The sequence below is a fragment of the Microplitis mediator genome, chromosome 10, assembly GCF_029852145.1.
Source record: "Microplitis mediator isolate UGA2020A chromosome 10, iyMicMedi2.1, whole genome shotgun sequence".
Taxonomy (NCBI): Eukaryota; Metazoa; Arthropoda; class Insecta; order Hymenoptera; family Braconidae; genus Microplitis; species Microplitis mediator.
This window is the reverse complement of record NC_079978.1, coordinates 8,333,371-8,350,506: the sequence shown is the minus strand read 5'-3', so window position 1 is coordinate 8,350,506 and position 17,136 is coordinate 8,333,371. Positions and strand designations below refer to the sequence as shown.

The 17,136-nt window shown below is 26.0% G+C and overlaps 4 protein-coding genes across 4 annotated transcripts in view; 2 read left to right on the top strand and 2 right to left on the bottom strand.

Moving 5' to 3' along the window:
- Positions 1-4,301, top strand: part of LOC130676790 (unc-112-related protein-like) — a 33,247-nt gene extending 28,946 nt beyond the window's left edge. Inside the window, exons 5-8 of the mRNA XM_057483297.1 lie at positions 369-797; positions 889-1,101; positions 2,273-2,509; positions 2,573-4,301. Of these exons, the coding sequence (XP_057339280.1) occupies positions 369-797; positions 889-1,101; positions 2,273-2,509; positions 2,573-2,773 (1,080 nt within the window). The 3' untranslated portion in view covers positions 2,774-4,301. The remainder of the gene's footprint in view (positions 1-368; positions 798-888; positions 1,102-2,272; positions 2,510-2,572) is intronic.
- On the bottom strand, positions 4,269-8,810 carry LOC130676792 (testis-specific serine/threonine-protein kinase 3). The gene is made up of 4 exons (XM_057483300.1): positions 8,447-8,810; positions 8,212-8,385; positions 7,481-8,140; positions 4,269-4,555 (listed from the first exon to the last, which is right to left on the bottom strand). Exons 1-4 carry the CDS (start codon positions 8,528-8,530, stop codon positions 4,394-4,396), a joined length of 1,080 nt encoding a protein of 359 aa, XP_057339283.1. The 5' UTR covers positions 8,531-8,810; the 3' UTR covers positions 4,269-4,393.
- Positions 8,811-8,964: 154 nt separating this feature from the next.
- LOC130676793 (40S ribosomal protein S25) lies at positions 8,965-10,921 on the bottom strand. The gene is made up of 3 exons (XM_057483301.1): positions 10,842-10,921; positions 10,231-10,326; positions 8,965-9,295 (listed from the first exon to the last, which is right to left on the bottom strand). The coding sequence occupies exons 1-3, from the start codon at positions 10,842-10,844 to the stop codon at positions 9,032-9,034; spliced, it is 363 nt and encodes a 120-aa protein (XP_057339284.1). The 5' UTR covers positions 10,845-10,921; the 3' UTR covers positions 8,965-9,031.
- A 2,214-nt stretch (positions 10,922-13,135) lies between these two features.
- Positions 13,136-15,330, top strand: LOC130676791 (zinc transporter 7). The gene is made up of 2 exons (XM_057483299.1): positions 13,136-13,325; positions 13,679-15,330. The coding sequence occupies exon 2, from the start codon at positions 13,703-13,705 to the stop codon at positions 14,888-14,890; it is 1,188 nt and encodes a 395-aa protein (XP_057339282.1). The 5' UTR covers positions 13,136-13,325; positions 13,679-13,702; the 3' UTR covers positions 14,891-15,330.
- Positions 15,331-17,136: the final 1,806 nt, after the last annotated feature.

The window sequence follows — 17,136 nt, the reverse complement described above, 5'->3', positions numbered from 1 at the left end:
TTTAAAGTGAACCCACGTACGTTCTCCTAGTTCAGGATAGATCGTGTAAAAATGAATTAACACGGCTTTCTCATTCTTATTTTTTAAACTCGTTGGTCTTTTCTTTGTTAATTCATTGTATGTCTTAAGTCTCACATAAAATATATATATCTATAGTACGATATAATACGGATATCACCGTATGTTTAACGAACAACTGCAACCCACGTCGATGACCTCGTGTTTTTATACATACACCTACTCATCACCAACAGGATCGATAAACTCGTCTCAAATTTATTCTCAGTATTTTCCATCAAGTCTTTTCTTACAATAATAAAATAAATATAAAAAAAAAAAAAATAAACAAATTTTGATTTATTTAAAAGGTACAAGTGAATCTCCAGGCAAGTATGCCACAGCCAAGTTACGAGAGCAATGGATCACCCTCACTGATAGAAGATGATATTGATGCAGCACTAACGGATTTACAAGTTAGTCTTGAAGGTAGCAGTATCAGTAATGGAACCAGCGATATTACTCAAGTACCAGAGCTCTGTGATTATCTTCGGTTCTTCAAACCAAAACGTTTTACGCTCAAGGCATTTAAACGTTACTGGTTCACATGCCGAGATCTACAGCTACGATTATATAAAACACGAGAAGAGAGCAACAGTTCTGAAGCACCAGCTTATATTATTAATTTACGTGGATGTGAAGTCACACCTGACGTTCATCTCTCTCAAGGCCGTTATGGGATTAGATTGGAAGTGCCCAGCGCTGATGGAATGACGGAAATGTGGATTAGATGTGATACGGTAATACATTTTATTTTATATTTATGAGTATTAGTTTAAAGTTACTGGAACTATAAGTATCTATATTGTAATTTATTATTTTTTTTTCTAGGAACAACAATATGCTAAGTGGATGGCTGCTTGTCGATTGGCTGCCAAAGGCCGATCATTAGCAGACTCATCATATGAAAGTGAAGTAAATAGTATCACTGCTTTCTTACAATTACAAAGACCAGCTCCAGCACCTGCGATTAGTCCTACTTCACTTAATATTACACCAGAAGATTACGTAGCGCCCAGATACTCTAAGAAACTTAGAGGAAAAGTGAGTGTATTTTTTTTACTATTAAATATGAGATAAAAATAGATAATCACTATACTTGATAAGTATTTTAACTCTGTATTTAAATATTTAACTTACTTTTCTCTAAAACTTTCTTTATTTTTTATCTAAGTACTTAGTTACTTGCTTATATCAACAAAGTCGCAAGTTTATTTAAATTCTCTATAAATCAACACCATTTATATACAGTAGTTTAACTTTTAATTTAGATGTAGTGATTACATAAATTACGATAATCGCGATCTCGATAAATACACGCGATTACAATCTACATTCCCAAGTAACACACGGATTTATGACATCTATAAGATGGCAGTTTTTTGACCTATCGATAAGGCACCAAATGTTGACAAAATAATCAGAAATTTGTCATTGAAAAAATATCTGGTTAAAAAACTTGACACAAATGATGACAGAAAATAACTTACAAATAACTGTCAAATGTGTCATTTGAACGATTTTTTAATTGACGTCTTTTTTAAGAAGGGAAAAAGAACACAAATTTTCTATGGCCCCTACTCAAGTAGCTCAGAGACAACTTTAAGATGTTATAGAAATGTCTTTTAAAAGAAGAAGACAAATTATTTTTTAACTCAAAGTCGTTTTTTTATATAAATAAAACGTACAGATGTTGGTCCTAGTGCCATAGAAAATTAGTATTATTTTTCCTCTGTGTAAAAAAAGATTTCAATTAAAAATCGTTTAGATGATTTATTTTGCCACTATTTGTAATTTACTTTTTGTCGTCACTCATGTCAAGTCTTTTAAGCAGATATTTTTTCGGTGACATAAATTTCTGATCATTTTGGTGTCTTATCGATGTGTCAAAAAACAGACTAAAACTTCTATCTTATAGATGACACAAAGTCAAGTGTGCTACTTGGGTAGGACCAATATCTGTACGTCTTATTTATTTAAAAAAACTTGGCTTTGAGAAAAAATAAAATTTGTCTTGTCCTTTTAAAAATCATCTTAAAGTTGTCTCTGTGCCACTTGGGATTTTAATAAAATAAATTAATTCTGTAATTAAAAAAAAAAAATTTTTTTAATCTCACTAGAATAAATTATTAATATTTAAATATTAATTGAAATATTTGCCGGTCTTAAAAAATAAAAAAATTGCTATAAATTAATTAATTTATTATTATTTTAGCTGGTACAAAGAATCTTAGAAGCTCATGCAAATGTTAAAGATCTTCCATTGATTGAAGCTAAATTAAATTACATAAAAGCATGGCAATCACTGCCTGAATATGGTATATCATTATTTATTGTACGATTTACTGGTAAAAATAAAGACGAATTACTGGGAATCGCTAATAATCGACTGATGCGTATGGATTTGCACAGCGGGGATCATTTAAAAACATGGAGATACAATACAATGAAGGTTTGTTTTTTATTTTTATTGTATTATTTAAACGATAATAAATAAATAAATATTTGATTTTAGGCGTGGAATGTTAATTGGGAAGTAAAACACATGATGGTACAATTCGAAGAAGAGAACATTATTTTTGAATGTCAATCAGCGGATTGCAAAGTCGTACATGAATTTATTGGAGGCTATATATTTTTGTCGATGCGTTCCAAAGAAGCTAATCAAACGTTAAATGAAGAAATGTTTCATAAATTAACCGGTGGTTGGGTTTAAAAGTAATAAAAAATAAAATAAAATAATAATTAATATCTGACATTTAATAAAAATGATAATAACTAAAAGTAAATATAAAATAAAAGATAATAATATTTAATAAAATAATTGTTGGATAGTAAAATTAACTACGAAAAGATAACGTGTTTGTTATGTAACATAGAAAAAAGTTATTACTTACGAAATATTTTAAAACATATACATGAGTGCCTAGTGACTTGTTATTGTAAAAATAATATACAATATATAATTTTATATAATTATAAATATATAGATATCTATTGATAATTAATTATTAATCGAAGATAATGTGCAACATGAAGTAATCAAACCAAAATTGATTTATATAAGACCGCGAAAAAATTTGAATTTTAATTCATCATTTTAATTGGCGGTTTTTTTTAAATATTTTAAATGCTATATTTATATACAAGATTTTAATCTAGACGTTTAGAATTTTTACAACTAATTTTATTATATTAATATCTAATTATTATTATTTTTTATAACTATTAATTATCACTGTCATTTTTTTTTTTTTTAATTGAATATTGCTTTTTATTTTACTGCTAGGTGCCACTCTACAAGCATTCAATAATTAAACCCTTGGATTTTTAAATAATAAAATTTAATTAATTAATTACCTGTGTAAAAAAAATTTGTTTGTTCATAATGAATTTAGATCTGACTTTCATCACGAAACTCAGATTGTGACACAAATATAACTTTTATCATGAATTTGTTCCGACTTTTCGTCTAGTAAATCCGTATCAATTTTAAAATTAATTTATTACGTCTTTGAATTGGACTTGGGATGACTTCGATAGAAACTTGACTGAATTTTTACTATACTAAATATTTTGTCATTCATCATCATTTCATCAACATTCATCGATTCAGAAATTACCAATAAATTTTTTTTATCAAGTACTTAGTTTACGTAAATCAATTTCGATTGTAAAATTAATTTAGTGAATGAACTTGGGTCACTTGGATAAAAATTTGAGTCATTATTTTGTTGTGACAAGTTGTTGATACAAATTTATGATGAAAGTCATATTTGTATCACGATCTGAGTTTCATGATGCAATTTAAGTCTAAATTCATTATGAATAAAAATTTTTTTACACGCATTTATAAATATTCATAATTATGAAATCGATAAAAGTTTTAGAAAAGTAAACAAAAAATTTGAAAAAAATATCTGAGGGTTAATTGATAAATTATTTAATGAATTTTTGTAAATTATTTGTCTAGTTTATTTTTTACAACTGAGCAAAAAAAAAATTTTAATTGTGTTTCGTTTTCACTGTCATATTAATAGATGTACATTAATTAAATAAAATATAAAAATCTAGTTTTGTAAATTAATAGATTATAGTTTGTATATTAAAAAAAAAGATATATATAAATATATATTTAAATTAATATCTGCGTTAGCTAACGTCGTTAAAAAATATAATATTATTGATTAAAATAATATATTTTATATGTAAGAAGCTTTATTGAATACTGTAATAAATAATCCAATTAAACACGAGTATCAAAAATATTGTTTTGTAAATATATAATAACTTTTTTTTCTTTAATCATTTAAATTAGTAAATCTGCAATTTTATGTTACAATTTATTAGCTGTATTTTTTAGGGGATTGAAGGCGTAATTTTTTTTCGGATCAACTGACATACTGGTATTATTTTTGGGTAATGTTTCTGGTTCTTTAAATAATTGCATTGTTGTTTTCATAATTGAGTCATTTGGAACTTGGGATACGTCATTCGCCTGGTCATTAAATTAAATTATACTATTAATATTAAGTTTCAATAGATAATCAAAGATATATTAATTTTCCTTCAAGGTGGGCACAAAAAAATGATTTCAAAATTCCCTGATATTTCCCGGTTTTCCAGTAAAGTTTTTCACATTTTTCCCTGATTTAGAAATTTTATTCGTATCATTAAGATATTCAAAATTTTGATTACATTTTAATTGTCAATAATTAAATTAGACGATCAAATCATGCGAGAAAAAAAAAAGTCAATAAAATTAATTAATAAAGCCTACTGTTGATTATTCGATGCTAAAAATATGAAAGGTAAAATATTTAATAAGAAATTTTATGATTAAACAGTAGGACCTCGTTATAAGACTCTTAGTTTCTCTTTCAAACTATCGCGATACCTGGTTTATAAAAAAGACAGAATGATAGTCTTACAACGAGATCCGACGGTAATTTCAAAATACACTAGTCTCAAAAATTAAGGGATATTAAAAAAATTCTAAATTTTTGAGTGATTTTCAACAGGCGGTAACTCGAGGGAAAATGGTCGCACAACAAAATCAAAAAAGACAAATTGTAGCTTAATGTGTTTAGTTTTCTGATCTGGTCTTTAAATTTTTTTATTATTCACAGTTCCGGAGTAATCCAAAATCAATCATAATGATCGGAAAAAATTTATTGAAGTTCATAACCGTTTTTAAGACGAGCAAAAATCTCGAAAATTTTTTTTTTCGATGGTCCTCTCAGGATTACGTCGGGACTGTGCATAACTAAAATATTTCAAGACTAGATCAAAAAACTAGACACTCAGAGCTACAATTTGGCTTTTTTGTTTTTGTTGTACGACCGTTTTTCTTCGTGTTTTTTGAATTTTTAACTGTCACGATTAAATTCCCGGATACTTTTCGAAATTCCCTGACATTTCCCTGATAATTCGCGATTTTCCTGGTTTGTGGCCACCCTGTTTTTCCCTAAAGACAAAATAAACTAAAATATAATTAAATTTTATGGCTTCTATTATTTTTGATCATTATTTTTTTTGAAATTTGTTTTTGTTGATTATAAGATTGATAAAAATTTTCAAATTCACATATTTAAATTTTGACCTGAAAGTTTTAAAAAAATACTTATGGTTGTGATTTGAAGTAGCGCTGATAAGCAAATCTGAGTAAAAATGAATTAATAACATCAGAGTCAATGATAATAAAATATTTGGAAGCTAAACAGGATTTTGTCAATAATTAAAATAATGACAGTCGTTCAATTAGTCCAAAATTTTTCAAATGGTTTTGTCACAACTATAAAAAAAAATTAGAAGACAGAGCTCACGTTCGATATTGTAGCTCGAATGCTTGTCGAATTTATTTTTATTCAAAACGTCAAAAACATAAAAAATTTCATGGCTTATAAATTTTTGAGTCACAAATAAAAACTAAACCTCCATTAAATAATCATTATTGTTAAAATCATTTTTCAAATTTTATGAATTGATATTTAAAATACTTTTTTCAATTATAACATTTGGCGTGCATTCCGAAATGCGCTACGCTACAGCTACTCGCAGCGCATTTCAGATTGCACTCTTGATCTGATGTTTTTTTTTAGTCTAAAAAATACAAAGTTCAAATATTGTAGAACTCGTTAACAAAAAAAATTCATGATCAAAAGTGAAGCTGTAAAATTATTAAAAAATTATTTTAACATATAAAATAATCAAATTTTATTCTAATAAGATAAAAGACCCAGTACCCGATCACCCATACGTTTGTATATATGGGGCATTCCATGCCAAATTGGACAGTTTTGAAAATTTTAATTTTTGATTTCCTTCGTTTTGCAGTATCCTTCAGAAAACTCTTCCTGGTAAATTTTGAAGTTTTTTCGATGACCGGTTTGAAAATCGCTCTTTTTTGTTTTTTCGCTCGTAACTTGCTGATGATGGTCCAAATCAAATCATTTCATTTTTTTAAATTTTGATTTCTTCATGCGCTTTTTAGAAAAAAATACGAACAAGTTTTTTGAAATATTTTTCTATGTGATTTTCAAGTTTTTAATTTTAATTATTTTTCAGTCATAAAGTCCTTTACTTTTATTACTATTGGTTACGAACAGACTTTACAACTAATTATTAATTTCAAACACCTGTTTACAGTGAAAAATTGTAAAAACTACTTTAAAGAATTTGTAAAATAATCAATAGTGACAAAAGTTGGCATTCATTATAATTAATAGAGAATACAAAATTTTTTTAATTTGCAAAAATCTAAAATATAATAGCCATGAAGGTCCTAGATCAGAACAGGCTTAAAAGTTGTGGAATAGATTGCAGTTTGTTGTAAAAAATTTTCAAAAAACTCAAAATAGCTATGAAAAAAGATTTAAAGTTTAAAACTTTAAAATCACATAGAAAAATATTTTTAAAAACTTGTTCGTATTTTTTTCTAAAAAGCGCATGAAAAACTAAAGATAAAAAAAAATGAAATGTTTTGATTTGGACCATTATCAGCAAGTTATGAGCAAGAAAACAAAAAAAGAGCGATTTTCAAACGGGTTTTCGAAAAAATCTCAAAATTTACCAGGAGTTTTTTAATGAGTACCTCAAAATATGAAAAAATGAAGGAAATCAAAAATTAAAATTTTTTAAGCTGTCCGATCCCTGATTAGCAAGTACGATTTATGATTAAAAATTTAATCATCTCTAATCATCAAAGGATTATTTATTATTTTATGATCAAAAACGATTAAAAATTTAAATCGTTTTTAATATTGTTTAATCATCAATTGACGATTCATGAGTATTTCAAACGATTAAACCATTTGTAATCATCATTAATCGTATTTTCTAATCATAAATTTGGCATGGAATGTCCCATATGTACAAATATATCGGGTACTGGGTCTCTTACCTTACTAATAAAAAATAATACCTGATGCTGCATCGACGATGAATGACCGAATCTGTTAGTAAAAGACAATTTTTCCTTTTTACTTTTCAACCATTCATGTGCTAGAACACGATCAAGTGTAAGTCTTATCGTAACATCCGGCTCTAAAATACGTTTGACAATATTAATAGCAAGTGGTGACAATGTTTTTAATGCACGAGACCGAAAGACCCAATTTTTCCCCATCTGATCTTTAAGTAACTTTTTAATATTGTCATCTTTGAATGGCATCGTTCCATTAAGCATTATATACAATATAATACCCAGTGACCAAACGTCTGCCAGTTTTGGATTATACGGTGTACCAGATACAACTTCTGGCGCCGCATAAGCCGCAGAACCGCAGTAAGTGTAACTCAGAACACGTTTATTATCCTCATCAACGCAAAAACGAGCAAAACCAAAGTCCGCTAACTTGACATTAAATTTACGTGACAGTAATATATTTTCACACTTTAAATCACGATGTGCAATATTTTTTCCATGTAAATACTGTAATCCAGATGCCATTTGACGGAACCAAAGCTTTGCTTGTTGTTCAGATACAACACCGCTACGAATTATGTGATCCAATAAATCACCATTATCAGCATAACGCATAAAAATAAATACACGTGGTCCTCGTTGCAGTATACTGTGGACCTAAATAATAATAATAATATAATTAATAATAATAAACAAACGATTTAATTAATAATATTCGATTAAAATACTTGAATAATATGCGGGTTTTCAACTTTCGTTAAAATATCAAGCTCACGGGGAAAAAATTTTTCAAGAAAATCTGGCGGTGCTTTTTCCTTATCAAATATTTTACATGCAAGGCGCATTTTTTTTGAACTATTGCCATCTAAATATTCTGCTAGATGAACGGTCGCATACGAACCCTATTTTATATTTTAAATAAATAAATACACAAATTAATTACAAATACAACATATATATTACCTGGCCAATTTTTTTTCCAATAAGATAACCACGCTCTTCAAGAGCGCTGACTTCGGAATTTCGCGGGCTTAATTTCGTGGCCATCCCAAATTTTCTTCATTGGCGAAAAAAACCAAATTGATTAATTTATTATAAATTTAATTTTTTTAAATATCAATTAAAACGCCAATTAACGTGGGTTATGTATAATGATTAAAATTTATTGATAACATTTCGATTTGAAATTTTTAATGAATTTTTTTTTATAGGTAGTTGTTATGAATATTATTAATTTCTTTGATTTACGATTTTTATAATTGAGGTACGCGTTTCAAAAGATGATAGAAGTAACTGGAATTTTGTTAATCAAATCCAGTTTGTACCTTGTTGTACACTGGAATTATTTAATATGATAATATAGTGTCAGCCATTACTTAAAATTAAAAACAATTGCCAATCAAATTATACTAAAATAATAATATTTATATGACTACTTGATATATTTAAAAAAAATAAATTATTGAAATTAATAGACGAGATTTATAATTAAATTTTTTTAAATTATTTTTTTTTTATTTTATCAAATTATACAAGACTCAGATGTGATTATGCAGCTGGATCATCGCCCTTGGTCGTACGAGTGTAAATAAGTTGGGCATGATGCTGAACAACTTGTTTGATGAGACCCTTCTGGTGGAGTTCAATGAGCGCTCTCCTGGCTAAAGATCCGCGAATCTTCAATCTTTCACTCACGATTGAAGGGGTGATAAGTTTGTACTGTGGTACTTCCTTAATAAGTTTGTCATAAGTACCTTTGTCAAACAACACCTGGTTGTTTAACTTGTCACGTACTTTTCCTTTGGACCACTTCTATAAATTTGAAATGAAAAAAATAGATATTAGAAATTTATTCAAATAAATCTACAGTGGAATCTATGATACTAAAAATAGCAGCCGGGAAATTTTACTTTTAATGAGTGTGACTGTAGCAGCCATCAGACAAATTTAAAATTATTAATAAATAGAGTAAATAATTTAAAAAATAATATTAATAAAAAATGCACTTATTAATTGCAGAATTTTTTAAATGCGTTTTTTATTAAATTCCATTTTATTAATTATTTACTAATAATTTTAAATTTGTCTGATGTCTGCTACATTCACACTCATTAGTTTTACTAATAAATTACATATTATTGAGAAAAGTCAAATAAATTTAAAAATTTGCGCGTGAAAATTTAAAAAAGTTTTTCATTTTCATTTAAAAAATTTTTTTTTATTGATAAGATATTTTTAGATTTTACAGGCTGGCGAATAAAAGTGTTGGGAAATTTTCTGACTGCAGTAAAAATTATGTTTGTTTTTGAAGTCTTGTACTTGTGAAAAATATTACAAGTGATTTCAAGGAAAAAGCGATAGCAAATTTAAACTTTTTTCTTCGACTGATACTAAAATTTATTGACTTTTCCAGATCAATTAATACCCTGTGGTGAATTAAAAAATCATTTGGTGTCCACTGCTTTTATTATCATAAATTTAAAGAAATTTTTGATAGGGTATAGGTACCGTTTTTAGACACCCGAAAAATTTAAATAAAATAATTTTTAAAAGACGCAATGACATAATTAATTTTTAAAATGTACTCAAAGATATTTTTATCCCACTACTAAAATGAAAATTTTGTTTATACCTTTTCGTTAATTTAAATAAAGTATCAACTGTCCAAAAATGGAGCAGTGGCCACAAATGCTACTTCACCCTAAGTAGAGTTGAGAAAATAAACGTAGTTATTATTTTTGATTTACCTTCTTTTTGGCTTTACCACCAGATCCTCCTTCCTTCTTTTTCTGAGTCTTCTGAGGTTGCTTGGAAGAACCTCCCTTCGTATCCTTTTTAGGCGGCTAAAAATAAAATTATAAATTTTTAAAATATTGAAAAAAAAATCATAATAAAAATAAATTTTAATTAATTAATAAAATATCAGTCTCATTAAATCAGATTTAGCTACCATGGAGATGGTCTAGATTTAATTTATCATCATAAAAATTAACCAAAAATTTAAAAAGTTAGGTTATGACTTTTTATCAGACACTTTTTATTTAAATTCAAAATAAGTTTAATTTTTTAAATAAAAAAAATAAATTAATTAAAATTGTTGATAATAAAAATAATTATTTTACTACTTAGACATTTGGAAATTGTAATAATAATAATAAAATAAAAAAATATGAACATGCCATGTGACTCAACAATAGATCAACAATAAAGTTTTAATAAAATTAAATGATTTAAATACTTGCTGAGTAATAAATTTGCAATCAATAATTTTTAATAATTATTTAGTGATAACTATTATAATTATTATGCACAATATAATTATAAATAAATAAAATAATTAATAACTGGTAGCGCTTACCATGATGACCGATTTGCAAAAGAAAGATAGAGACCTCCACGCAGATGATGTCGGATGTTCTCAGTCCGCCATTACTGATAAGTCAAAAGAGAAACTTAATTATAAATTTAATATTTAATTTATTTAAATGACTTACATTAACAATGAATATTAAAATTAAATAATATTTATTAAATTATTATTAAAGTACTTTTTTTTAAATAATAAATTAATTTTAAATTAATGGCATACGCAAGAAACGGAACGAGGAATTGAAACTCAGCAGGAATGTAATTAGTAATGTAATGTTGCGTGTTACTTTTTAAAGTGAGACGAAGGTATGACTAATAGTGAGTTGGAGAGCAAAAATAAAATTATTCTATACAAAAAACAAATAAATGATTATACGGTCCTGAAATTAAAGTAGCGCGTTGACGATAGATGGCTGATTTAAACTTTAATTATTTCCCGCCAATTTTTGAATTCAATGTATTTATGATTATCAAGGAAACTTTAAAGTTATTTAAATAATTTATCTTTGTTTCAATTGATACTAAAATTAATTAATTAATATTTATGATGATTTAATGCTTATTTGTTTAATAGATAAAATTTGAAAAGATAAATATTAAAGATAACTTTGAATAAATTAAAACGGCTTTAAATTTATAATTTTATCATATACGAGCCTACGAAAAAAACTCTCAGCCAAAATCTACCGCGGAATGTTTACTTAAAAAATTATCTCTCAAATAAATATTCAGCATTTTTAAATCTTATCATTCAAAAAGTTTATCACGATGAAATGACTGACAAAAAAAATTACTACCATTTAAAATCAAAACTATCGACAGTTTGGAATTTATCAATTATTCTAAACAGTCGATGTTGAAAGATTTTAAATGATACTTTATATGAGTTAGCCGACGTCTTATAATTATTTAATTTCTTTCAAATCGATAAATTACAAAACAAATTTTTTTTTTTAAATTCCATCACAGTTTTTTTTTTATTTTCTACATGTGCGTATTTTTAGTTTTCTTATTTTTCTAACTGATTTGTTGAAAAAAAAAATTCAAAAATTGTTTATTGTCTGTTAATTTCAGGATCATGTTTAAATGGCAGTTTTTTTTTTTTTTTCTCAGGGATTTCATCGTGATAAATTTTTTGATTGATGATATTAAATATAGTGAATATTTTATAGTAAAGATAATTTTTTAGGTAGACATGCTACCAAAGACTTTTTGATTGTCTCGATTTTCATATTTTATCGAATCGCTTATGGCAGAAATTCCAAATGTGGTAAAATTTTATAATCTGGGAATTAGTGGACAATTAACAATTTTCAGATTTTGTTTTCAACAAATCAATTACAAAAAATAAAGAAAACTATGAATATGCACATGTAGAAAATTTTTTAAATTACCGGTTTATTTTTTTTAAATATTTTTTTTTATAATGTATCATTTTGAAACAAAACCAAAAAGTATTAGATTTCAGCTAATGTGAGGAATGAGTGTAGATGTAACTGAAAAGTGGTAATTTTTTAAATTTTTCAATAAATGAATAAAATGTAAGTAGAATAAAAATTTTAAAATGCGTATTTAGATCAATCGAAAATCAGTACGCGCATTTTTTCAAATTTCATTAATTTATTTAAAATTTATCAATTGTCTCATGTCTGCTACATTCACACGCATACTTAGAATCGTAAGATACTAAACGATTAAAAATTTCCGTAATTTTTTTTTTTCAACAAATTAATTACCACAAAAAATTAAAAATATGTACACGTAAAAAATTTTAAAAATTGTGAATGAAATTTTTTTATAATTTATTATTTTGAAAATAGTTCAAAAATTATCAGATGTTGGCTAATTTCAGTATCATCTCATACTTCAGTATCATAAAATTTTTTTCAAATTCCTCAATGAAAGAAATTTCAAAATTTATGAGCGTTTACTTACTGGTTGCCACTAAAATTTTTTTATTTTAAATAATAATAAATTTATGAATGTGATTGAAACTGACAAGTGGGAATTTTTAAAATTTTTAAATGAATAACTAAAATGTGAGTAGAATAAAAATAAAAAAATGCGTATTTAGATCAATGAAACCCCCGTACGCGGATTTTTTTAAATTTAATTATTTCAAATCATTTATTTATTTATTAAAAAAAACACAATATTCAAATTTTTATCATCACAGATTCTATATAAATTGTAGTGCGGTGGTTCTAGTTTCCTATTCCGTTTCTAAATAAATATATAGAACAGTGTAAAAGTATACCTACAGAGAATGATAGCTGATTGGTTGATTGGTTCAGTCTATTCCCTTCACCCTTCACCTTTGGATTCAAGCCATGGCTGTAACCCGTGTGTTTCTACAGCCGGGAGTAGTTAAATTTATTTAAGTAACAATAATATATTAAATATGAAATTTATCAGTGATTAAATTTTTAACCATTTATAGTTATTGATTTTTTATTTAATTTTTATTAACACGGTAAGTCTATTAACAATTAACTACCATAACCTTACGGTGACGTAAGGTTGTTGACACGTCAGACAAATTAACTATTTCTTTAAATTTATATCCTTTTACTTTATTTTATTTATTAATTACACTATGTACATAAATAACGCACAATTAGTTTTAAAAAAATTTATTTATTAATTTCATTATTAATTTTTAATTATAAATTTAATCCATCGTGTTCCTTATGGTACATAATATTTTTTTTTAATTTTTTAAAAATCAACTTACGTTTAATCTTCTGTGTTTACTTATTAATTACAAAGCAATATAAATATTTATAAAAAGTATTTAAAAATTAATGTAATAATTATAAATTTCAGATTGTAAATTAATGAATTAGCAAGATGCTTCCATTATCGCACAAAGACAGCAAAAGCATAACTAGTAAAATAATTGAAAAAATATATGGCTGGAAAAGACTTATCTTCTCGGACCCCGACACAAGGAATTTATTTTTATTTTTACTACTTAATTTTTCATTTGCAATCGTCGAATTATTATACGGAATGTGGACCAACAGTTTGGGACTAATATCTGATGGTTTTCATATGTTCTTCGACTGTACCGCTTTAGTAACAGGACTGGTAGCATCAGTGGTAACTAAATGGCGAGCAAATGAACGTTACTCTTTTGGTTACGTCCGTGCCGAAGTGCTGGCAGGTTTCGTCAACGGATTAGGAATATTAGTTCTCGCATACTGCATAATGTCTGCGGCATTTGAGCGCCTTTTTGAACCACCAGAAGTAAAACACGAAAAACTATTTGTAGTTTCAGTATTGGGTTTGCTAGTAAATCTAGTGGGAGTTTATGCATTCCAACATGGACACAGTCACGGTGGACATGGTCATAGTCACGGTGGTGGACATAGTCATGGTCACGGTGGTGGACATGGTCACAGTCATGGTAACCATGCTGCCAACAGTGGACCTGTTGGCATTAGTCCTGGTGTCGGTGTCGGTGTTAACATGGAACTAGGACATGGGCACGGACACGCAGCTCATGGTTACGATCCACATTCACATAATCATAATCACAGTCATAATCATGATCATCAGGAAATAGAAATAGATACAACATTAGCAACAGGAAATTCACAGATTATGAAAGGAGTATTTTTACACATACTTGCTGATACACTTGGATCTGTTGGTGTCATTGTATCAGCAATATTGATACAAATGTTTGGATGGATGATTGCTGATCCAATTTGCTCGATGTTTATTGCAGTTATGATAACATTAAGTGTGCTGTCGTTGTTGAAAGAATCAACCAGCATTCTCATGCAAAGACAGCCAACGGCGTTGGATCATTTGCTTCCAGGTTGTTACAACAAAGTAACACAATTGTCGGGTGTTTACAGTGTACAGGAGCCTCATTTTTGGACACTTTGCTCGGACGTTTATGTCGGTACACTCAAATTAGAAGTTGCTAAGACAGTCGACCCAAAATACGTTGTTGCGCATACGGAAATGATATTCCATGCTGCTGGTGTAAGACATCTTACTGTACAGCTGGACTACACGTCTATGTGATGATCGTATGTTAGTGATATTTATGATAATGATAATAATATTGATTATGATTATGATAATATTTATAAATTAAATAAACAATGGCCAAATTGTTGTAAAGTATTGTCAATAAACCGTATGACTATTTGTGGTGCTTGTCAAAAAGAATTGCAATATCGTGCATTGATAAATAATGTTGTTGGTCTTATTAAATTTTTTGGCAATTATGTTGTCTCTAGAAAAAATTATTATAAATTTCATCTTGAAATTGTTTGATTAATTTCATTTTTTATGTTATTATTAATTTGTTGGATAAAATGGGGATAAATTTATAATAAATAACTTATTTGTAAAGATTTAAATAATTGATAATTTTACTAAATTGTCTGTAAAAAACTATATGAATTTTTTTGAGGCATTGAAATATCCATAGAAATGCGGAACTAAAAAAAATTTTATCTAAAATAAATTTTTTTTCATCGTCAGTTTGCTGATATTAGAATAAAAAATTGTCTTACAATTATTGGCTTGAAATAAGAAAAATTTTAAGGTACATAAATTATATATGTGTAATTATTTTTTTTTTTATGTAAAAAGAATTTAATTATCAGTTGTCAGTCGATATTTCGATGAAAAAAATTTATAAAATTTGAAAATTCGTAAGACCATTTTTCTTCTTTTTTAATTAAGTCTAAATAGATATGAAATGTTGAATAAGTTATTTATATTTATATATTTTTCCTTATTATCAAGTAAATATATTTGAAGATGAATATAAATAATAATATTAATGGTGTTAATGTTTAACACGCATGTGTTAAAGGTAACAATAAGTGAAAGATGAAAAAAAAAAACATTTGAAATGTATAATTTGTACATATAATTAATCAGTCATAATTAACTTGAAGGCTATAAGAAAATAAAAATTTATATCCTATCCATAGTATCAGATTAAAATAATAGTGGCGTCAAGGAGAACGTGGCAATAATACATTTAAAATAAATAATTAAAAATACTGAATAAAAATATTGCAATTTGAAATGTATATTGGAAGATTATATATAATTTATTGGATTAATTAAATAAATGTAACTACTGCCAAATTCTTATAGTTATTCAATAAATATGACAATTGTATTAATTTTTAAATTTATATATAATACAGATTAGATATTATTTTACTTTTATGTAAATTCTTTTATTTTGGAAATCAATATTTTACAAAAAATTCCGATTTTTAGTTTATAATTTTTATTATTTTTTTATTTTTAAAGACAGCTATCATTTATATACATAAATATATATAATTAGTAATTATAAAATTAAAATTAAGCTAATTGTTTTTTTTAACGAATATGAATTTTAAAAAATAATGAAATAAAAAAAAAATTCATTCGGACTCAAAATAATTAACGAAAGATTAAATTACTTCGTTTATAAATTTTATTTTTAACAAACGAAATTTATTTTAATTAATAATTAATTATAAAATTATATCTTTTATTATACTAATGTTAATTATTGAATTAATTAATATTTTTTTTCGTTTATTAATTGAAATTAATTTCAGAAGATCACATCTTATAAATTAAAATTTTTTATAAACAATTTTTGCTGAAAGTTCAGTTATAAATTAAAACTTAGAAGTATGTTTGAAAAAAATATTTATTTAGAGATATTCAAACTTTTTTCCAACTGTGGTTCAGTACCATCAAAATATTTATTTTATATTAATGTATTAATTCATTAATTTTGTTTAAATCAAAACAAGTGTAATTAATTACATATTTTTAATTTACAAAATATTTGAAAGCACGTCAAATATTAATTACAATTAACAAATTAAAAATATTGTTAACATTCCACACAACAAAAAGGATTTCTTGTCCCAAAAAATTTTTACTTATCCTAAGAAATTTTTCAAATTATAAATTAAAAATAAAAATTTTTTTGAGGCGGGAAAAAATTTATTGCGCCAAGAAATTTTTTCTACTTCCAAGAAAGTTTTTGTCTTCAATTCATGTTTCAAAATATTTCTTGAGCCAAGGAATCCTTTTTTCTGTGCATTTATTTTAAATTAAAATCCAGATATAATTTATTGTTGATTAAATTAAAAATATTTTTAATTGTAAAAATTAAACAAAAACTAATAAATTACTTTACATCTAATTAAAAATATAAGCTTAAGTTTTTTAATAATATTTTAATGATATTTTAAATGTAAATGATAAAAAAAAATAAATACGGATATATTGATGTTAAGTAT